Source organism: Amphibalanus amphitrite, unplaced genomic scaffold (assembly GCF_019059575.1).
Source record: "Amphibalanus amphitrite isolate SeventyFive unplaced genomic scaffold, NRLGWU_Aamphi_draft 000385F_arrow, whole genome shotgun sequence".
In the NCBI taxonomy this organism is placed as follows: Eukaryota; Metazoa; Arthropoda; class Thecostraca; order Balanomorpha; family Balanidae; genus Amphibalanus; species Amphibalanus amphitrite.
The window spans coordinates 452,289-471,825 of NW_024881879.1; the positions used below are offsets into that span (position 1 = coordinate 452,289).

At 48.7% G+C, this 19,537-nt stretch overlaps 1 protein-coding gene across 3 annotated transcripts; it reads right to left on the reverse strand.

The window, feature by feature from the left end:
• Positions 1–284: 284 nt before the first annotated feature.
• Positions 285–8,649, reverse strand: LOC122390184 (serine/threonine-protein kinase pim-3-like). 3 transcript variants are annotated; one of them, XM_043382888.1, is made up of 4 exons: positions 8,568–8,649; positions 2,893–3,053; positions 2,112–2,475; positions 285–1,566 (listed from the first exon to the last, which is right to left on the reverse strand). In XM_043382888.1, the coding sequence occupies exons 1-4, from the start codon at positions 8,632–8,634 to the stop codon at positions 1,199–1,201; spliced, it is 960 nt and encodes a 319-aa protein (XP_043238823.1). In that variant the 5' UTR covers positions 8,635–8,649; the 3' UTR covers positions 285–1,198. The 3 variants fall into 3 exon arrangements, with proteins under 3 accessions (XP_043238823.1, XP_043238822.1, XP_043238824.1); XM_043382887.1 differs by lacking the exon at positions 8,568–8,649 and adding an exon at positions 6,540–7,483; XM_043382889.1 differs by lacking the exon at positions 8,568–8,649 and adding an exon at positions 3,975–4,121.
• Positions 8,650–19,537: the final 10,888 nt, after the last annotated feature.

Consider the following 19,537-nt stretch of genomic DNA (forward strand, 5'->3'; position numbering starts at 1 on the left):
CGCCAGTTGTCGCAAACATACCTGGATCTCCCCGTGTATGTATGTGTGACATCAAGTAATTTCACCTGAAGCGTAATCGACAAACGCACGTTAGGTATCGGTATGTTGGCTTCGCTAGTGGCGTCAGCATGCGTGTTTCTATATGTTCAACGATACGTTTCTAGCGTGAGATAAATGTATATTTATGTATCGCCCAACTTCTCATGTCGCTCCTTCGTCAGTCTCCTTTCCTCTCTCCTCTTTCCCCTCTCGTCTCTCACTCCTCACAATCAAAAACAAGCTGATACCCTGGCATTTCATTTATCGTCATTTTATCATATAAAAATATGTGATTCAGTTGGCTGTTGGGTACGTACATATGCACACGCACATTTACACACACACATGCACACACTGAATGATCTAGGCGGCGGCGCTTCCTGCCGCGCGCCGCTACACATGCTGGGTGGCGGCGCCCCGGCCGCACACCGCTGACAGGGCTTCTCGCCGACGGCGGATGCCCTTTGAGAGAAATTGCGAGGCGACTTCGTCGCGGTTCCGAGCTAAAACGTGTGAAGAGACAAGGCAACACTGACAGTGGAAAGGGAGGTCCCGCCGGACTGTGGGTTCTGTGGGTTGAGTAGCGAACTCGACTAGAGCTACCGCCCACTGCAGCCGCCAGGTTCCGCCGGTACGCTGACTTTGGAACTCTTTGGCTTGCTAAGTGGAGGCCGGCGGCGCCCACGCGGGCGGCCAGCGGCGGTAGCGGCGCCGTTTCCTGCAGCACGTCATGGCACTGGTCTAGGAATCGGCCGCGAGACGTGTAGGACCGGGCTGCGGCGCCCAGCCCGGTCCCTGACCGCGTGATATGTACACAAGGAGACGGCACTCTGCACCACACCAAGCGCGCACACTATACACCTCGCCAGCGACACACTCACCCACAATAATATATAATAATAAATATACACAGACTCGCCATCATCCACAGATGCTCCCTCTCCCGCACTCCTCGAGACGCTCATGAGCAGCTGGGTGTGACGCACAGTCCGAATGCGCCACGCGCCAAGTACTAGGAACATAATAAAACGAGCCCGCGCGCGGCCGCGCTCCTACTGATGGTATGTACAATGAGAGCGACGGCTCGCGCGCGGCGACCGAGCGCCAGGCGCCCGGCCGTGACTGAGCTAGGCCTTCACGAGCTACCGGCAACCGGTCGTCAAACACTCTCCTGACTGGCGGTGCTCTGGTCGGAGTATGAGAGCGAGTCCGACTGGCGGCGCGAGGGAATGTCGGTGGGAGGCGAACTGGGCAGCTGCGCCTCCATCCACGGATGCACCATCACCTGCTCCAGGGTGAGACGCTCTTCAGGCCGGATGGCCAGGCAGCGCCGGATCAGATCGCGCACCTCCGCAGACTGGCTGCCGCGGAACGACGGCTGGGCACGGATGATCTGGTGGTCCTCCTCGAACGGTATGTTGCCGCACACCATGTCGTAGAGCAGGATGCCCAGTGACCAGGTGGTGGCCGGCAGGCCGTAGTAGCTGCTGTTCTGGACCCACTCGGGCGGCGAATACACCCGCGTACCTGCGGCAGAGAGAAAGAGGTTCGTCAGTCACCCGTCAAACCGGCCGGCAGTCGTCGCCGCCAGCGCACCTAGTAACGGCCGCGCCAGTGCGTTGCTGGGTGGGCGTCGTCAGGCGGGGGCCGCCGTCGCCGCCGCCGCCGTCTACTGCGTAGTACGAGTATCGAGCGGCCACCGGCGGCCGGGGAGAGTGCGGAGCGGGCAGAGCGGCGGGCGGCGCCGCTATCTATAGCCCGCCGGCCGGACGGCAGACGGCGGCGGCGGCGGCGGCGGCGGTCCGAAACGCCGCCGGAGCCGCGCCCACCGCCCGATTTAGAGCCGTCGACGGGCGCCGGAAGGGACCGTTACCGACGGCAGACATTCCTCCGACCGCCAGACTGACATAGCGGGCGGCTGGCGACCTCAATATCCCCGCCCCGACAACAGTGGCACACCCTTCCATATCATCAGCACAGCCATATGGTCACAATTAACCGACTTCAAAACAACCATACGATGCATGAGTTTACTAGAGAGCAAACTCGCTCATTTCCGAGTGCAAACTCACCGTCAAAGTCGGTATAGAGTCCGTCCTTCAGTATCGCACCGGAGCCAAAGTCGATGAGCTTGAGTTCTCCAGTGCGCTGGTCGACCAGGATGTTCTCGTCCTTGATGTCGCGATGCACCACGCCGGCAGAGTGGCAGTCAGCCACTGTGCGCACCACTTGCTTGAAGAAGCTGCGTGCTACGCGCTCCTCCAGGGCACCCCGCTCCGAGATGTAGTCGAACAGGTCGATACAGTTGTCGGGGCGCTCCAGCACCAGGATGAAGCTGTCCTGACGCTCGTACCAGTCGAGACACTTGACCACGCCAGGGATGTGCTGTACATCCTTTAACAAGATCACCTCGAGAGGTACGCGCTGGAAGTTGAGCTGAAAGAAAGAGGATCCTCATTAGTCGAGTTCGGCGAGCGAGAGCAGTGCACGTGCGGGTCATCAGTGAAGGAAAGGTCACCAAGCTCCACGCACGAGTGGATAGGCATTATCAGTAGATCACCCGAGCCCTGAGATCGGGAAAATGATACTTTCTAACAGAGGGTGATCCTCATCCATCCCGCTGCTACTCGCCACTAAGAATAGAAATGTCACATCAGTTGCCTGACGTCTGTATCTGTCCAACTGCCGACGGGCGTTTCTCTCCACTCACAGCTGGCGACTGTAGCAGTTTCCCCAGCAACGGCTGCTAACAGTTGTCCTACCCCTAAGCTGACAACAGTTACAATACCCTCTCTTCCCGTCAAAACTAGCGGTACTCTCTAGTCCCCCGCAGCTGACACTATTTCTACTCACCAGTCCCCAGCTGGCCACGCTGCGTTTGAGCACATGTTTGACAGCCACCGGTAGCCGGTCGCGGTTGCGCACGCCCGCGTACACGGTGCCGAAGCCGCCCTTGCCCAACACCTTGCCCACGGTATACGTCTGCTGGAACGGTGGCTGGCGGGCGACTCCATCTGGGGAAGGAGAGAAGATGATGTCAGAGAGTCGCCTTCGCGTGTCGGCTGGAGGCGGCTCCACACCGCCCTAGCCCGGACACGATGAGGCAAAAACAGCGGCCTTCGCATGCCGGCGTTGAGCCGAGCAAAAAATATGTCAGATACGGGGGCAGAACATACGTCGTGGGCAAAAACCTGTTGGAGTGCAGTGGTTCCCTTACAAGTTTAAATTTAAGGCTAACGTTTACATTTTGAAGAGCAGAAAAAAATGATATCGAACTATTTCTGTAAAATACATTGCTTGTCCCCTGATGGCAGAAGTAAAACGCCTGCAGTTATGCTGTGCCGCAATGATCAGTCGCTTTACTTGTGAGTTGACCCCTAGATGGCAGTACTAAAACGCCTGAGGTCATGCTGCACCGCAATGATCAAAACCTTCACTTGTAGCCCATAGATGGCAGGCCTAGAACGCCTGAAGTTATACTGTGCCGCAATGACAAGAAGCTTCACTTGTGGCCCCTAGATGGCAGGACTAAACGCCTGAAGTTATACTGTGCCGCAATGATAAGAAGTTTCCATTATTGTCCCTAGATGGCACTAGAAAAGCGCCTGCAGTTATGCTGTGCCGCACGACCCTTTTGCCCCAAGTAAACATGCCTGCATGTGTGGTAGCTTGGGACTCGGCACTTCAATTAAATCGATTTTCTGAACCATGCACGTAACCATCGATGAGACATAATAAAAAAGGTAAAATGCATGCTTAAAGCTCGATATAATCCGATAATAACGTAAATAGATTAACACCTTCCCTGGGCACCTGAGCGCAAAACAAACGCCGAAAATACAATGCAAGTTAACAGCTTTTAAGGACTGGACTACCATTATTTTTTCCTATTGATAAATCAGAACAATAGGATACTTAGACAACTCTCTCCGTACCTTTTGGCTTGATGGGCGCCACTTTTCGCAAATCGCACCCAAGCGGCACACAGGACTGGGAGCGCATGTTGGCGGCCGCGGTAGCACCGCGTCACGAGCGCTCACGGAGCGGCAGGCACACCTCCCTACGCGCGGCAGTCGACTCCCGTCGCCCCCGTCCCCGCCGCCGCCGCCGGCGTACGAGTCGTGACGTCAGAGCGGCGCACGCGCCGGCGCCGGTCACTGAGTTCGCCCGCCACGCCCGGGGGGAGGGGGAGGGGGACGGCCCCTGGCGGCGGCAGCGGCCCGCTATCGACACTGCGTGTGTGCCCGCTGTCTGGACCGAGGACGCACCGGAAACGGCTATCTGCCAGCGCCGCGCGGGGGCCCATGGGAGCGGAGATAACTCCCCCTCCTCGCCCGTCCCACTCGACGCTCGGCGCCAGCCTTGGGAGGGCGACTGCCCGCCGCTAAACCGCGATGTATGATGACACAGCGGTGCGCGGTGCTAGAGTCCGGCGCAATGGCCAGAGGCCATTCATTTCATCCGTGCAGCAGCCGGCGAGGCGGCGAGATAAAAATCTATGGCCGGCAGACTGGAATGAGCCGCAGACCGTGAGGTGCGGGGGAAAATGTGCCGTTTTAGGGGTGCATTTGGTACGTGACCTACTTTTGGGTTGGTAACGGTCACTATCACTGACAGGTTTCCTTGGCAACGCGCCTAGTGCTCTGACGGGAAGGGATTAGGAAAATCAAGTTATGCGTAAAATTCAAGGATGGTCGCCTAGTGACAGTAACAAGTCAGCCAATCGAGTAATTCAAAGTGAACGGTGTCCGGTGACACTGTTACTGGTATCCAGTATCTTTAGTCTACATATATAGGTAAGAGGTCCCCATAGCTTGCATACATATCAAGGAAATTTTAGCCTATCTTAGGTATGTTTCGTCTCTGCACATGGTCTCCAAAGCGCACGTTTATCATGTTTCCTTTTTTCGTATTCCAATGGGGCAAAGTTATATCCCTGCGGTTATAGCGACAGCCTCAATAGAGAGCGCCACTCACTCAATTGGACATTCTTTCCCTCAACTCTGCACTGCCGCACTGCAGTGTGCACCCCAGTGTGGGCGACTGACGTTCTGCACCAGCTGGCAATAATATCTGAGCAGGTGTGAGGCAATGTTTTTGTAAGTAAGCAGAAAACAGGTAGAACAACTTCGGCTGTAAGCTATAAATATCGGAAGGTCGTCAAGTGCGTTTAGTGACCAAACAGTTGCAACCGTTCCGTTTTGTATTTAATATTTATTGAGGGTACCTAAATCAGAGGTGCCAAAAATACTCTCCTATCCACTAACTGAGGTTTAATCATTCACGCGCCTTTCGAAAACAGCGCCCAAAGTAAGCCTGATAGCCAATTCATTGAACACGATCCAGTGCTCAATTATTGGCCACGCAATAATCAATAGTCGAACAGCGGACTTCAAAACCTGCGATCGGCATAGTAAGTGGACGACCCACAAATCCAACAAATCCTGGTTCTTATCGATAGCCCTGGTAGCTAACAATCAATCGCTGTCCCTAAAACGCACTATATTGTGTGCAACAAACGCGCACGGGACACCAAACTATACACTGTGCTTCGTGCTCATTGAGTAAGTCAACGCCTCTTCGATGAAATTCCTCACCGAATAGCAAGCACGAAGTTAGCCGCGAAGTTAGCTATATCCTCTGGGTGCGGGTGCACTCGTTGAATGGGCGTCCCGGTATTTATCGCCCTGCGTCCCCAGTTTGTGATGTTTACCTCACACGAAGACGGCCGACAAACGGTTGGACTGAAGGTCAGTCGACTGTGTACCGACCGTCTCAGCGGCGGGGTGAGTGCGTGTGTCGCGCATCTGTGCCGCCGGGGCCGCCCCAGGCTACGTGGGTGGTCGGTGGACAGATACAACCTTTGACCGGACGTAACAGGCAGACATAGGTCGGGTCCACAGAGTGCTCGACCCAATGATGATGACTGTGCAGAAAACAACGAGGGTAACTGATGAATGGTATTGAGGACGAATGTAATGATGATTCTGATTCGGGGTGTTACATTTGGTAGTCAGTGACCATATTGTTATATAATAATTAACCAACTCGTCAGAATTATGTTCAGTATTACAGCTGAATGAATGAAATGCCTCTCAGCGTACACCATAAACCCGAACTTTCATGTGTTGACCAAATGAATGGGTCCCATCGGGACTGATCAGTTTAATCACTGTGGTGTGAATAGTTGGGCTTACACAGGCGCATTCACTAACGATGTCATTTGAAGTTCTATACGAATGAATGAGTGAATTAATTAAAAAACGAAACAAACATGAGAATGAATCAATGAACGAGCAATGATTTGTTTACTTTGATAATTTTAGTGAAATTTCGTGAGCTTTATTAGCATAACACATCAGTATACAATGTATTTAGTAAACACATTTCGGGAATACTGTAGCTTCAACGAGCATAGTTATATGTTTGGATGATGCACACAGAAACCGTTCAATTGTAACGATCACATAAAACATATTCGAATGAAGTAGAATGTTTACCTGGAACTTTATCCGGCGAGGTTGGACTGCGAGTCTGACTTTTCCCAGCTGGCGTCATGGTGATGGAAGGCATGTTGCGCGCACTCGGCCGGAGGCTCAGGCTGCATACAGCACCGCCTCTCGCTCTGACACAGCTGGCGCGCTGCGCCGGTCGCTCGCCGCGACACCACTCGACCGCCTCGGCCCTTCAAAGCGGACTGGCGCGAGCGAGCGGGCGCCGGGCGACTAGCAGACGCTAGACGGCACTGGCCCCGCCCACGGCAGCAGCGACAGCAGCCAGCGCCAAGGACCCGGTGGCCAGCGCTCATAAACACCGCAGAAAACGTACAGTTTGTGGGCGAAATAAGGCAGTATGAGCTGTTGTTAAAAGATTTGCTGATTCATTCATCTTCAGTAAAAATGTTTTTCATGAAGGAACGAAAGTATCTACAATATGCTAATGCGGGACGTCCGAGTGCTCGAATACGCCAAAGAGGCTGCCATATTCGCCAAGCCAGGGGACTCGTCTGGGCTTCGGCTGGTATTTCCGGTGGCACTGTGACCTTTCAACAAACGTCAATATAAACTGGGGAGGCGAACCGGACTGCAGCCGTTGTGCCAAGGGCTTTGATGGGGTACCCTCTGTGCTGCCGTTTAACGTTTCCCAATCGCTATCAGTGATCACGATGTGGTAGATGCATACCTAAATACAATAATGAAAAGCAATACCTAATGATCAATATCTCCTGATACGTCCAGATTCGGATTGTGCAAAGAATCTTATTAAATAAGAATCCTGAAATTTAAGCAAACACAAATGAAAGACTAAATAAAATCACTTCTGCTCTTCGCAATTGAACCTAATTAGCTGGTAAAGAGCTTAAAACTGATGCCGCTTTCACTTGAATAAAGTTGGAATAAAGTACCTTCCAAGGCTCTGTACCATATAAATTATAAAACGTCATGAACTTTTTCTTTTAGTTTTAGGACCTTGCTTTTTCTTTACATCACTTTATTTTTAAACGGCAAACACGTGCGCTTCCAAAATAAACATGAACTTCCAAACAGAGAAACGATAGTTCTAGCGACGATGTTCTATGTGGCATGCCTTTTAACTATGCTTTTTATTATTAAGTCTTACGTCTTACGTCCTGAACGATGTACGTAGTTTGCTGTTTGCATAATTCCATAACGTTCACATCGGTAGGCATCAGTGTTGGACATCAAGGTTAAACGTGGAATTAAAATACTTTTTGGATTCATGTAATTGTGTACACATATCATTTCATAAGGCTGATTTATGGCTCACACGGAATGTGCGGTTACAGCAAAAATTGAGCAAATGCTACTAGGATCTATTATAACATTTTATAACATTAACAATTTAACATACATAACAACATAACGTTATAGCATTTTATAAGACTGATGATCTATTATAGTTGCGAATGGGCCGAGAAAAATAATTTTCCTTAGTTAATCGAAAATTGTCAGCAAAATAAACAGTGCCATGTGAATCTTTGCTATTGCGTTTGCATCGAAAGGGTGGAGTGGTGGTGCAACACCAAACATGTCATCATGTCACGCGACGTCACTCAAATGCCGACAACGGAACGGCACAGCTTTGCCGCAGGGAGAAAACGATTGCAAAAATCGCGTGCCGACTCCAGATTTCACCAGTTGCGGCGCACATACCGCCATGCAATGACACACGACCATGATTGAACCGTGGTGTGATGCTGATGAAATAAATAAATGACATATAATGCCCCTTAACTCACTGCCCAGCGTTACTTACAAGTTACAACGTCCATCAGAGGCCTGTTTCACTAACAAATAAAACTTGTATTTACAAAGAAAAAACTTGAGTTTACAAGAAATAATTACCAACATTTGAGATTTGGATTTCACGAAACCTTTGAACATGAATTTTGAGTTTAAAATTTGCAAACTTTTTTACAAGAAAAAGTTTGCTAGAAAACATGGGAATCGCAAACTTTCTGTTTCACGAAGACCAGAAACTTGAAAGAAAACATCGTAATTACAAACCTGAAATTCCAGTGGTCCTGACGTTCGGAATTTTGATACTTTTTGTGCAATAATGCAAAACAGTCATATATTTAGAACAACTATGCCTTTGTTGAGTCGTTTCATGCTCAATTTTTACTTAGCACACACCCTAAGAAGCAAAATAATCGGTATTAAAATAGTGTCATGTTTTGTCATTCGCGCGCCATAATTGCATTCAACAGTCTTCTGCTGTCAAATATTTTGCGTGTTATTTTCTTTCAATAATAGGACAATGTGAACTATCATTTATATCTTTTTCCAACAGCATCATTATTTATAATTTAATTAGGCAGCTTTTGACATGAATACTAGACAATATTTGATACAAAGAAGCAATATCTTTAACATGCTATAGTTCTTGATTAAAAACAATTTTACTGTTTACAAGTTTATTTGCAAACATTTTCTTATCGGAGGTGCCACTGGCGATGAAGCTTAGTGAAATCGGTTTTTACGTAGTTGGTAAAAATACTTATGAATTGTAAACTACAAACACTTGTAAATACAAGTTTTTAGTGAAACAGGCCTCTGATCGGAATGCGTTATAGCGATTTTCATGCCATGCGGTACAGTCTACCTTCAGGCGCCTACCGCTAGTGCCATCTAGCGGCAATATTTAAAACATCTGCAAAAGTCTGAGCTTGGTCGTAAACTAATTGGCACGACTTTGCAAGTGCAGGTAGGCCAGTGTAGGTTGCGAGTGTAGCATCAGCCATGGCTTGGCACGTCAGCTGAATTGATGCGTAAGTTTTGGCACGACACTATTATTATCAAATTTGCTTTGATCGAACTAACTTTGACAAGGCTTCGATGATCGATCAACTTTAAAGTTTTTTTTTATAGTTTTCTCACGCAGCCGTATACACAATTAGCAATAAGCATTTCTTGCAGTTCGTTGTTTATGACTTTCTATTTTCTTGCAAAACTATAGGTATCACATGAAGCCCTATGCGAGTGTATGAGAGCATTCCGAAATCCGAACTGAGGACAAAAGCATTCAAAAGTTTCAGACCAATATGGGATAACAAGGTGATAACTGGTGTGTTCTCTAACAGCCTACAGGGGCAAAAATCACATTCGTTACGTAATGGGCAATGGCCAAGCCAACAGCCAAACGTTATGCAATGTTGCGCAGCTGACATCAAATGACTTACATAACATCGATCAGATTGATTGGCTATTGTATGATATCCTAAACAAAACATGGCACCGATGGACGGTGTCACTAGTGCGAATGGAATTGTCGGCGACGAAATCGACAGCTTACGGAGGGATGAGTTGACCTGACCATTGACCACTCACAGCACTGAAATGTTGACATCCAGGGTAGCGGAGGCTGGAAGCAGACTGGATCGTTGGAAAGACCACGCCGTCCCGCAACCGGCTTAGAGGACAGCGACGGGCGAGGCAGCGGAAGACTGGTGGCGGCTGATTGGAGACCTCCAGAGGCAGCAGCAGCGGCGACAATCGCCGCCAACGCTGCCAGTTGCAGCATCACCGTATACCCACACCCCACCGCCTCAAGCAGACCCCCACGGGACGTCTAACTGTCGCTGGGGCTACCGCTGCAGCCACCAGCTCCTACAGTCAGCTGGGGACAGACTCGTGCAGCCGACGGGTGACTGAGTCGAGCTCGCCGGCGGAATATGGCGACGACAGACGTCACCAGATCGACATGTTTGTGGGGTGAATTGTGACAGCTCGTGCGCGCAGGCGGATTTGCGCAAATTATTCAAGTTATTTTGAAAATAATGCCACTTTTTATTGGAGCAAAAATACGTTCATATAGCTATGGCCTATGGGCTAATTTATCCCTGCAGGTATACCCATTTCAGTCATACAAATTTACTTCCTTCAGGGCAAACATAAACGGTTTGACTCAGCAACAGCTATGTCGTGCGCTGAAACAACGACCGTTCAAGCACAGTAGAATCACAGCCGCCAGTTGATTTAAAAAACGACCGAAGTATTTGCATCTGCAGATAGGTCAACCACCACCTGGGCACACACAGTATAAATATAAACAGACATAAAACAGTTAACACATTCCTGATCGTTCAGTCCAGTCGTCTGGTCGACGGGTACAGGTTTTGGCATAGCTTGCACAAACCAACTGCTCACGAAGATGTTTACTTTTGGTGTACTTTATTCCGAAATGTCAATATATTTCAATGAATAAGTGAAATTTCAGTCCAATGTTATTATATACTTAAAGGGACCCTCCCACAGGGCGTATTTTAACATGTTAACTGGGTCGGCAATTGCCGACCCAGTCACGGAGAATGCCGACCCAGTGACAGCCGTTTGCCGACCCAGTTGCCGCCCCCTCTAGGATGCAGCACGCACATGCAGGCTAGGTGCCGTCATTCATAGTGAGGCTGCTGCCCTCCGAAATGATAATGCCGCCTCTTAAAGTGAAGCAGCCGTCTATAGAAAGTGATGATCCCGCAACTCAATGTGACAGTGCCGCCCCTAAATCTGTTAGTAGCCCCACTCAATGTACCTAATGGTGCCGCCCTTCTAAGCATCTGTGGAGCCCCGCAATGTGATGATACCGCCCCTCAAGAAGATGATGCCGCCCCTTTCAGCATCGGTGGCGCCCCTCAATGTGATGGTGCCGCCCTCAAAGTGCCGGTGGAGCCCCTGAATGTGATGGTGCTGCCCGCCAACGAGTCGGTGGCGCCCCTCAAAATGATGCTGCCGCCCCTTAAAGTGTTGGTGCCGCCCCTTATAGTGTCAGTGACACCCTCCGAAGTGTCGGAGGAACCCACCAATATAATGGTGCCGCCCCTCTAGGTATCCACATAGCCCCTCATTGTAATGGAGCCGCCCCTCAAGCAGACGATGCCGCCCCTCAAGAAGATGATGCCGCCCCTGAATGTGATGGTGCTGCCCGCCAACGAGTCGGTGGCGCCCCTCAAAATGATGCTGCCGCCCCTTAAAGTGTTAGTGCCGCCCCTCATAGTGTCAGTGACACTCTTCGGAGTGTCAGAGGAACCCACCAATATAATGGTGCCGGCCCGCCCCTCTAGGTATCCACATAGCCCCTCATTGTGATGGAGCTGCCCCTCAAGCAGATGATGCCGCCCCTCAAGAAGATGATGCCGCCCCTTTCAGCATCGGTGGCGCCCCTCAATGTGATGGTGCCTCCCTCAAAGTGCCAGTGACGCCCCTAAATGTGATGGTGTCTCCTGTCAACGAGTCGGTGGCGGCCTTCAAAATGATGCTGCCGCCCCTAAAAGTGCTGGTGCCGCCCCTTACAGTGTCAGTGGCGCCCTTCAAAGTTTTGGAGGAACTCATCAACACAATGCTGCCGCCCTCTAACTTTCTGTAGCGTCCCTCCATATACATAATGGTGCCGCTTCTCAAACCATCCGTGGCGCCCCTCAAAGTGATGGTGCCGCCCCTTACAGTGTCGGTGATGTCTCCTCAAAAGTCAAGGTGCCGCCTCTCAAAGAAATGCTGGTGTCCCTCGAAATGTCGGAGGCGCTCCTCAATGTTATGCTGCCGCCCCTCAAACCTTCCGTAACGCCCCTCAACGTCATGGTGCCGCCCCCCCCCCCCCCAATGTGCTCACGGCGCCCTTAAATGTCCTAGAAGCGCCGGTCAAAGTGATGACTGTGCTCCTGGCAGTGTCGGTGGCGCCCCTTATAGTGTCGGTGGCGCCCCGAACAGTATCGGTGGTGCCCCTCAAAGTGATGATGTCACCCTCAAACAAACGGTGGCGCCCTTCGAAGTATCGGAGTCCCTAAATATCATACCTATTTCCGCCCATTAACGATCTGTAGCGCCCCTCCATATGATGGAGCCGCCCCTTAAAGTATCCGCGGCGGTCCTTAAAGTTACAGTGCCGCCCCTTACAATGGGGTGGCGTCCTCAAAATAAAAGTGATGTTGCCCCCCCCCCCCCCGAGTAATGTTGGCGTCTCTTCTAAGTATCGGATGCGCTCCTCATTGTCATTTTGCCCCACATCACTGCGCACATGGCGCCCTTCAATGTAATGGTGCCACCCCCAACGCTCAAAGAGATAATTGCGCTTCTCACAGTGTCGGTGATGCCCGTCAAAGTGGTTTAAGTGCCCTAAAAAAGTTGGTGGCGCGCCTCAAAATGATGCTGTCGTCCCTTAGCATATCTGCAGCGCCTCCAAAATGATAGTGCCTTCCCTTAAAGGGACCCTCCCACCTTCAAAAAAGTTAATGAATTGGCATAAAAGTGATGTAGCGTGAATCACAAAGAGCGAAAATGAACATCTACCAAATTTTACCGGAAAATATTCACCCGTTTTCGAGATATAAGACTTTTATTTTTGTTTACTTTTTGGGAAATCCGCTGTTTCTATGACGTCACATAAAGGTTTTCTTTACGTCGGTATTTGGAAGCAATAGTTTGGTATCAAAGTGCGACAAATATTGCGCGAATGATGCGTTTATCTTATCAAGGTCAATATATGATGGCCAATAAAGGATTCCAGGACAATTCTTATGGCATTTCTTCGTATCGCAATTCTTCGTCTGCAAATCTTCGTCAGGGCATTTATTCGTACCTATCGCATTACTTTGTCTCGCACCAGGGTATATGAAAATCGGCTCGCATTTCTTCTTCAACGCAAATATATGCAAGAGTAAGCATTGAGGGACAAATAAATGCACCGACGAAGATTTGTAGACGAAGAAATGCGGACGAAAAATTGTGCTACGAAGAAATGTCATGCGAGGATTCGTTCGGGTACCATGACATTTATGTGATTTCAAAGTCAAGGTTCACAGCTGATCTGCTAAATCAAGCCAAGAATCCAAACTATCAAAAAACTATAAATATTTGTCTGTCACAGAGGTCTCAAGCAATATAAGGTTGACATATGTTGAATCAAAAATCTACTGTCACAACTCACATCTCCTGCCTTAGTTTATCATTGTTGTTTTAACTTGCTTTCAAGAGAAACAGAAGCCAGTATCTGATATCACTTCAGATGATTGTTTCAAGATCTGAGTTCAAATGGAAATAAAAGCAAGATCAAGATGAAACAGGGATTATTGCTGTTAAAGTATTTTGGCCATGATACAACAAGCACATAAATCATTAGCCAAATCAAATACTGGTTGGTTTGTCAAGATGTTTGTTGTCTGTCGTCTGTCGAGCTGCTATGAACACTGAAAGAGTGAGCTGCCCTCACTCTTACTTTAAAGAGAGTAGTTTAAGTTGAATGGTAGTGAGCTGTAATTAGACAAAGCAGCTATTCAGTGCTCACATCAAGCCAGGCTAGGAAATGGCATCAACTGTGGTGGGAGGAAGCAGGTTCGGCAGCCCTATGTTGTAAACTTCTGTTATGTCTTGTGTTTGATCAACTGATGTTTTCTGCTCTGTTTTGTGCAGTGATAGTAGCAGGTAACTGCATGCTTGTCAAATTATGTGAATAAACGAATTCATAACATTGCATTTTTCTCTCCATGCAAGGAACAAGTAAGATGTTGTAGAAAATGTAATAGAGGGCTGCATTGCTGATTTTGCACTTTATCAGAGCTTTATTTAGAATTGCTTTCCTGAAAGCTACACACAGGCCACAGTGCTGAAATTCACAATGTCATAGCTTTTGGCAGAAAAAAGAAAAGACTTACCGAGGTTAAATTGGCTGAAAGTATGGCAGAGCAGGTCTTGATGCGTATGCCCATCCGTGTGCTTGCCGAAGCCGAACTGACTGCAACACATTTAACTCTGACCCACCATGGTGGCTGGCATATCCAGAACTTTCACCACTCTAAACAAGACAACTTTCAGCCCTCAGCATTGTATTAAAACACTGTACAAAACACTCAAAATTTGTTTCAGTGCCATCCACGGACAACATCAGTCGCCATTCACCAGGCCAGTAAAAACAGAATAGATAATAGCTTCAAACCCATGTAGTCAGAGTTACTAGGTCTGCACCTCAAAACAAAATCCAGGTGACATTCACCACGCCAGTAAAAAACAGGTACTTAGGTAACGTAACAGCTTCAAATCTGGTAACATGTTGGTCGGACTTTACACTACCATATTTACATGGAATAATATGATACCAAACAATAGTGCAACCATTCTGGACAACAAAAGTGTATGATAAAATTAATTTAGAATACTCTGGCAGCATGATTTACGAGCACAGGCAGGTGTTACCTACCAGCCTTCTCAATGCTCGTAAAACCAACATTGTAGTTTTGATTTTACCTTACATGATAACACACTTGGCTGCAATGGCACATTTAATTTAATACTGTGAAAAGACCAGTTATAACCACTTCACAAGCACAATTGCACCTCATGCCGACATCCTTTTCCAAAGACAGTCAGCAGCGTCTTTCGTCAAAACTGGAAGATAAATCCCCTTTCAACTGTTAACATCAAAAATATTTCTTCATGGTGTGACTTTGATCTCCATATGGAAACCTTGCAGGAAAAGAATTAATGTCAATTGTCAGCTCTTCAAATTTCTTTGGACTTTAACTTGCAGTACCATATCCAGTTTGCTTTGATATTTTGTTTTTTATTCCATGTTGAAGTTGAACACCAAGCTCCAGATATAGCAGGCAGCTTGATCATCTTCGGCCTTGGTATAATATCAGTCCAAGTTCCAGTGGTGGGTATCTTCTAATATTCAAATTAAAATGAAAAGCAACATGCTTTCTCAGCGCCGACGACGGATTTCACGTTGATAAACAAGGGAGCTCAAGGTCAGCAAAACTCGGGTTCAAGGAATGGCGGGCGTTGAAATGACTGCTGACGTCATCAAAAAACCGCTAATGGTTAAGAGATAGGGACTAAGCTGGTCCCACCCTGCAAGTAAAGGGAAGAAATTTCTTGAACACCATAAAGCTGCGGGGGTTGCGACCAGGATAAATGGTGGTTTCTGAGCCTGGCCGCAAACTTGGCTATCTCAACTCAAAACTAATGTTAAGGTGGGATGGTCCCTTTAACCGGCGCCGGGCTGAGGTTTGAACCCCCTCCCGACCCCTATAACTTGGCTACTGGGCCACGTAGCGACACGCGGTAAGCGGCATTCGAAAGAGTGTCAAAAACTACTTGGGTTAGTTGGTTAACCGTACTTTGGTTAGGTCAAGTCAACTGTCAAATATCAGATGACCAGAGGTCATCAAAGGTGAAATGTGGGTGAAATGTTGTCTGTTTCAACATTTATTGACAAACTGGCGCATAACTCGGGGAAGAATAGAACTACAGCACCGCGAAAAAAGCACATTCGATTGCTCTTCAACGTTCCTATAAAGTCCTCAGACTTGACCTAACATCAACGGCTTAACCTCCAGAGCACAACTAGTTTAACCCGTGCCGGGCCGGGGAGGGTTGGAGTGGACAGTGGAGCCCCCTCCGCCCCTCTACTGAGCTGTTTTAATGAAGAACCTTTTTACTGTAATAATTATTGACTCACGAAAGTTATGATATTGTTTTTTCAGTACTGTGCTCCTCTCGTCGAGATGCGTCGAATGAACTATAATTTGACATTCAAATGTCATTTGGGAAATTTGAGCTCAGGTCCAGGTCATGACCTGACTGGTAAAGGTCACGTTGCATATCAGTCGATTTGTATCGTCAAACTGAAATCATCTAAGGTGTTTTCATCGCTCAGGTATGTCGCATGTCTCTATCAGAAGTTATTGAAAAAACTGCTGGAGGCCTTCCATGACCTGACATGACCTCAAGGACATAACGAGGGGTCGTGGGTGGCAATTTACGGATTAAGTGTGTCATTTTTAATTGTTTTATGATGTTTAAATTCGTTAACTTTGACATTTTTCTACCTATAAAAAGAGGCATGCATGCCCTGATTTTCTCCCATTTCCTTATACCTAATGGAAGGGTCGCAAAATTGTCCTTACCTTTGGTCAAAGACATAGCAATTTCGAGACTTACATTTTATATATACAGTTACACACTGCTTGTCTTATCAATCGCTGAAGTTATAAAGGGATCGTTCAGTCGGTGTATCTATGGTGAGCATTTGCCTGTTCCGTAGCTCAGTTGATAGAGCACCGGACTCCCTTGTCTTCGCTTGCGTTTTGTCCGCCGGCCGATCCGGAGAGAAAGTTACTGAGTGAAGGTCATTCAAATTTCAAAAACTCAATGAAAATGTCACTGGGGTCACGAAAATATTTGAGTAGGTAGGTATACCATTCATTAACTTGGGGGGGGGGGATGAACGTATCGTTACAAATTACAATACGCTGTTCATTACGCGAGTAACTAATGAATAAAAAATGTATGACTTCATCCTTACTCCACCCGCTCTCCCTCTCCATAAAAAAGAGTTAATTGTGTTGCATTTTATTTAGATGCAGAAAAATAGAGGCGTCAAAGGATATGGCCGAATATCAGCGACCCTTGCTGTGTAAGCAATGGGGCTTGCAATGGGGTATGACAAGTGGGGGTAATGGCCCCGTCCAGCGCCCATAAAGTGGGCACCACTCGTGCGACCTGCCGACCACTGTTCTAGAGCCATAAAACACCGTGAATGTTTTAAGCTTGACGATACGGATCGACTGGTATGCAACATGTTTTATTTATGGTGAGGTCATGAACTTGACCTCAGGTAAAATTTTTAAATTAATTTTTGTAAAGTCAAATTATAGTTCATTTGTCGCATTATGACAAGAGAAATACCATATCCCGGAAAAATAGACGTAATACCGCTGAGCTTAGGCAGGTTGAATCTGAAATCATTACTTAGAAAGAGTTATAAAAGAAACGTCGAACGTGTCTTTTTTGTCATTAAATATCAGTAGGTATGCCGCCCCCTCAGATGCCCAGTGCCGCCCCTATGAGTGCAAAATGCCGCCCCTAAATGTGATTGCCGACCCAGTGAAAATCCCTTAAAATACGCCCTGCCCTCCCACCTTCAAAAAAGTTTATGAATTGGCATGAAAGTGATGTCGCTCGGTTCAGAAAGAGCGGAAACGAATATCTACCAAATTTCACCGAAAAATATTCACCGGTTTTCAAGATATTAGACTTTTACTTTTGTTTACTTTTTTTGGGATCTCCGCTGTTTCTAGCGACTTTATTTTAGAAGTGCGGCGTTTGCGGCAGATGTTGCGCACAAATAGCATATACCACCGCGTGCTACAAAACGTTTTAGTCAAACATTTAAAAATCGTTAGATATTTGCGCTGACGTCACACATTCAGAGGGGTATTCCTAAGCATTAGCCCCTCTGAATCAAAATGCTGCAATTTTGAAATTCAATATTTCCGATTTAAGGCATTTCTCGATGTTGTGAGTGCCGAAACCGGTAATTGTGAGCCAGGGCCCAGGGACCCCATTTTGGCTATCTCAACTCAAATCTAATGTTAAGGTGGGAGGGTCCCTTTAAATCGGTTTCATTAATCTGACCTGAAACATAAAAGATATTAAATATTAAAATAAAAGAAATTGGGTTGATTCCAGACTGCTCAGCCTGGCGACGCAAGTGACAGGCTGTATGAGCCGGTATGGACCGACTCAGAGGATTTTGATCAGATACCGGACGCTTTCAGATCTATGTACTCATCAGGGAACACAGACCACCGGTCTCCATCCATACGGGATCAAATTGCAGCGCCGTGGCAGGCGGCAGGTGGCCCGGTCGGAGGGCACATCACCGTCCCCCGTGCCAGCGCGGCCGATCGATCCGCCTAGCCCAGCCGCCCTCCGCCAAAACCGCCTAGGTTGGCAGCTCTCTGCCGGTTCAATTCCCGCGCTTTCCGCCGACCAATCAGCGCCTACTACGGGCGCCAGCGTAGCACGGTCGGCGGCCGCCGCCCAACCGCCCGCCGACACGGCGGAAGGGGTGACTGCGGCAGCTACAGCCCGGGTCGCCGAACCCCGCTCGGTGTCGTATTTCGATGACCGTACTCGCAGTGGACGCCGTATAGTCGGGGCAGGTGGTTTGGTCCAGGGTGTTTGGTCTAGGGAGCTACCCACTCTGTCGCTGGAACCAGGACAAACAAGCGGGCACCCTACCCTACCCCTCTGCGCAGACGCTATCGCCGCCCCGCGGTGGGGGGTCGCGGTCGCCCAATAGTAAACACCTTTCTCCCCTCAGCAGGTGGGGTCTCCAGGAACCCCAAGAACAAATCCGCGGGAAATGCACCGGTCATCAAGTTCGGTCAATGAGAGATAGACCGACCTCAGAAAGAGATGTCGATATCTACATATAAGAATAAGAGACGACACAACGCACGGTCCGTCCGAGGCTGACACGGCTGAATTTCAAACGCACGGGTGTGAACGGCGAGCGGTGCACTGACCTTCAGTCCGCAGGCAGCACGGCCGATCCCCACTCGCCACGTCCGGCTACCCACGTGGCTCCGCCGGCCACGCCGGCGTCCACCTGGTAGACAGGCACGTCCGGTCGTGGGGGACGTCGGGATACCCAAGTATGGTCAGTGGACCCCAGGTAAGGTCTGTGCACCGAGGTACGGCGGTCTGCCCACGTGGCTCGGACGGCCCCGCGGCCACCCACCGGGGTAAGAGGCACGTCCGGTCTGCGAACGCTGCGAGCCTCACAAACAGGCGCGACGGTCGCAGATCGCTTATCGCTGCCCGCCCGCCCGCATTCCTCGCACTCTGTTTGCTTCTGTTGGACGAGGGACCGATGTGTTTTGTCTGCTGGGGGAAATGCTGGCAGCCAGACCTACCAAAACACAGAATATGCATTAGAAAATGAATGGAATTAAATGCAGCCAATGACATGGAATGTGGTAGTCAACTGGGCTAGACAATAGACATTCACTTAATTTAAAAGCTGTCGCGAGGACACCTTTCAGCCTATCAGTCTGAGGTTGAAGGGTGTGTTTGAGTTCCTGTGTGCATGTGCACAACATAAGAAGTTCAAAGGTTTAGCTTATCTGCACCCTGCATCCCTTGCATTTCGTTTTCATACTTATTCCCATCGGAACCACCTGATCGACACTTCCCCCTCT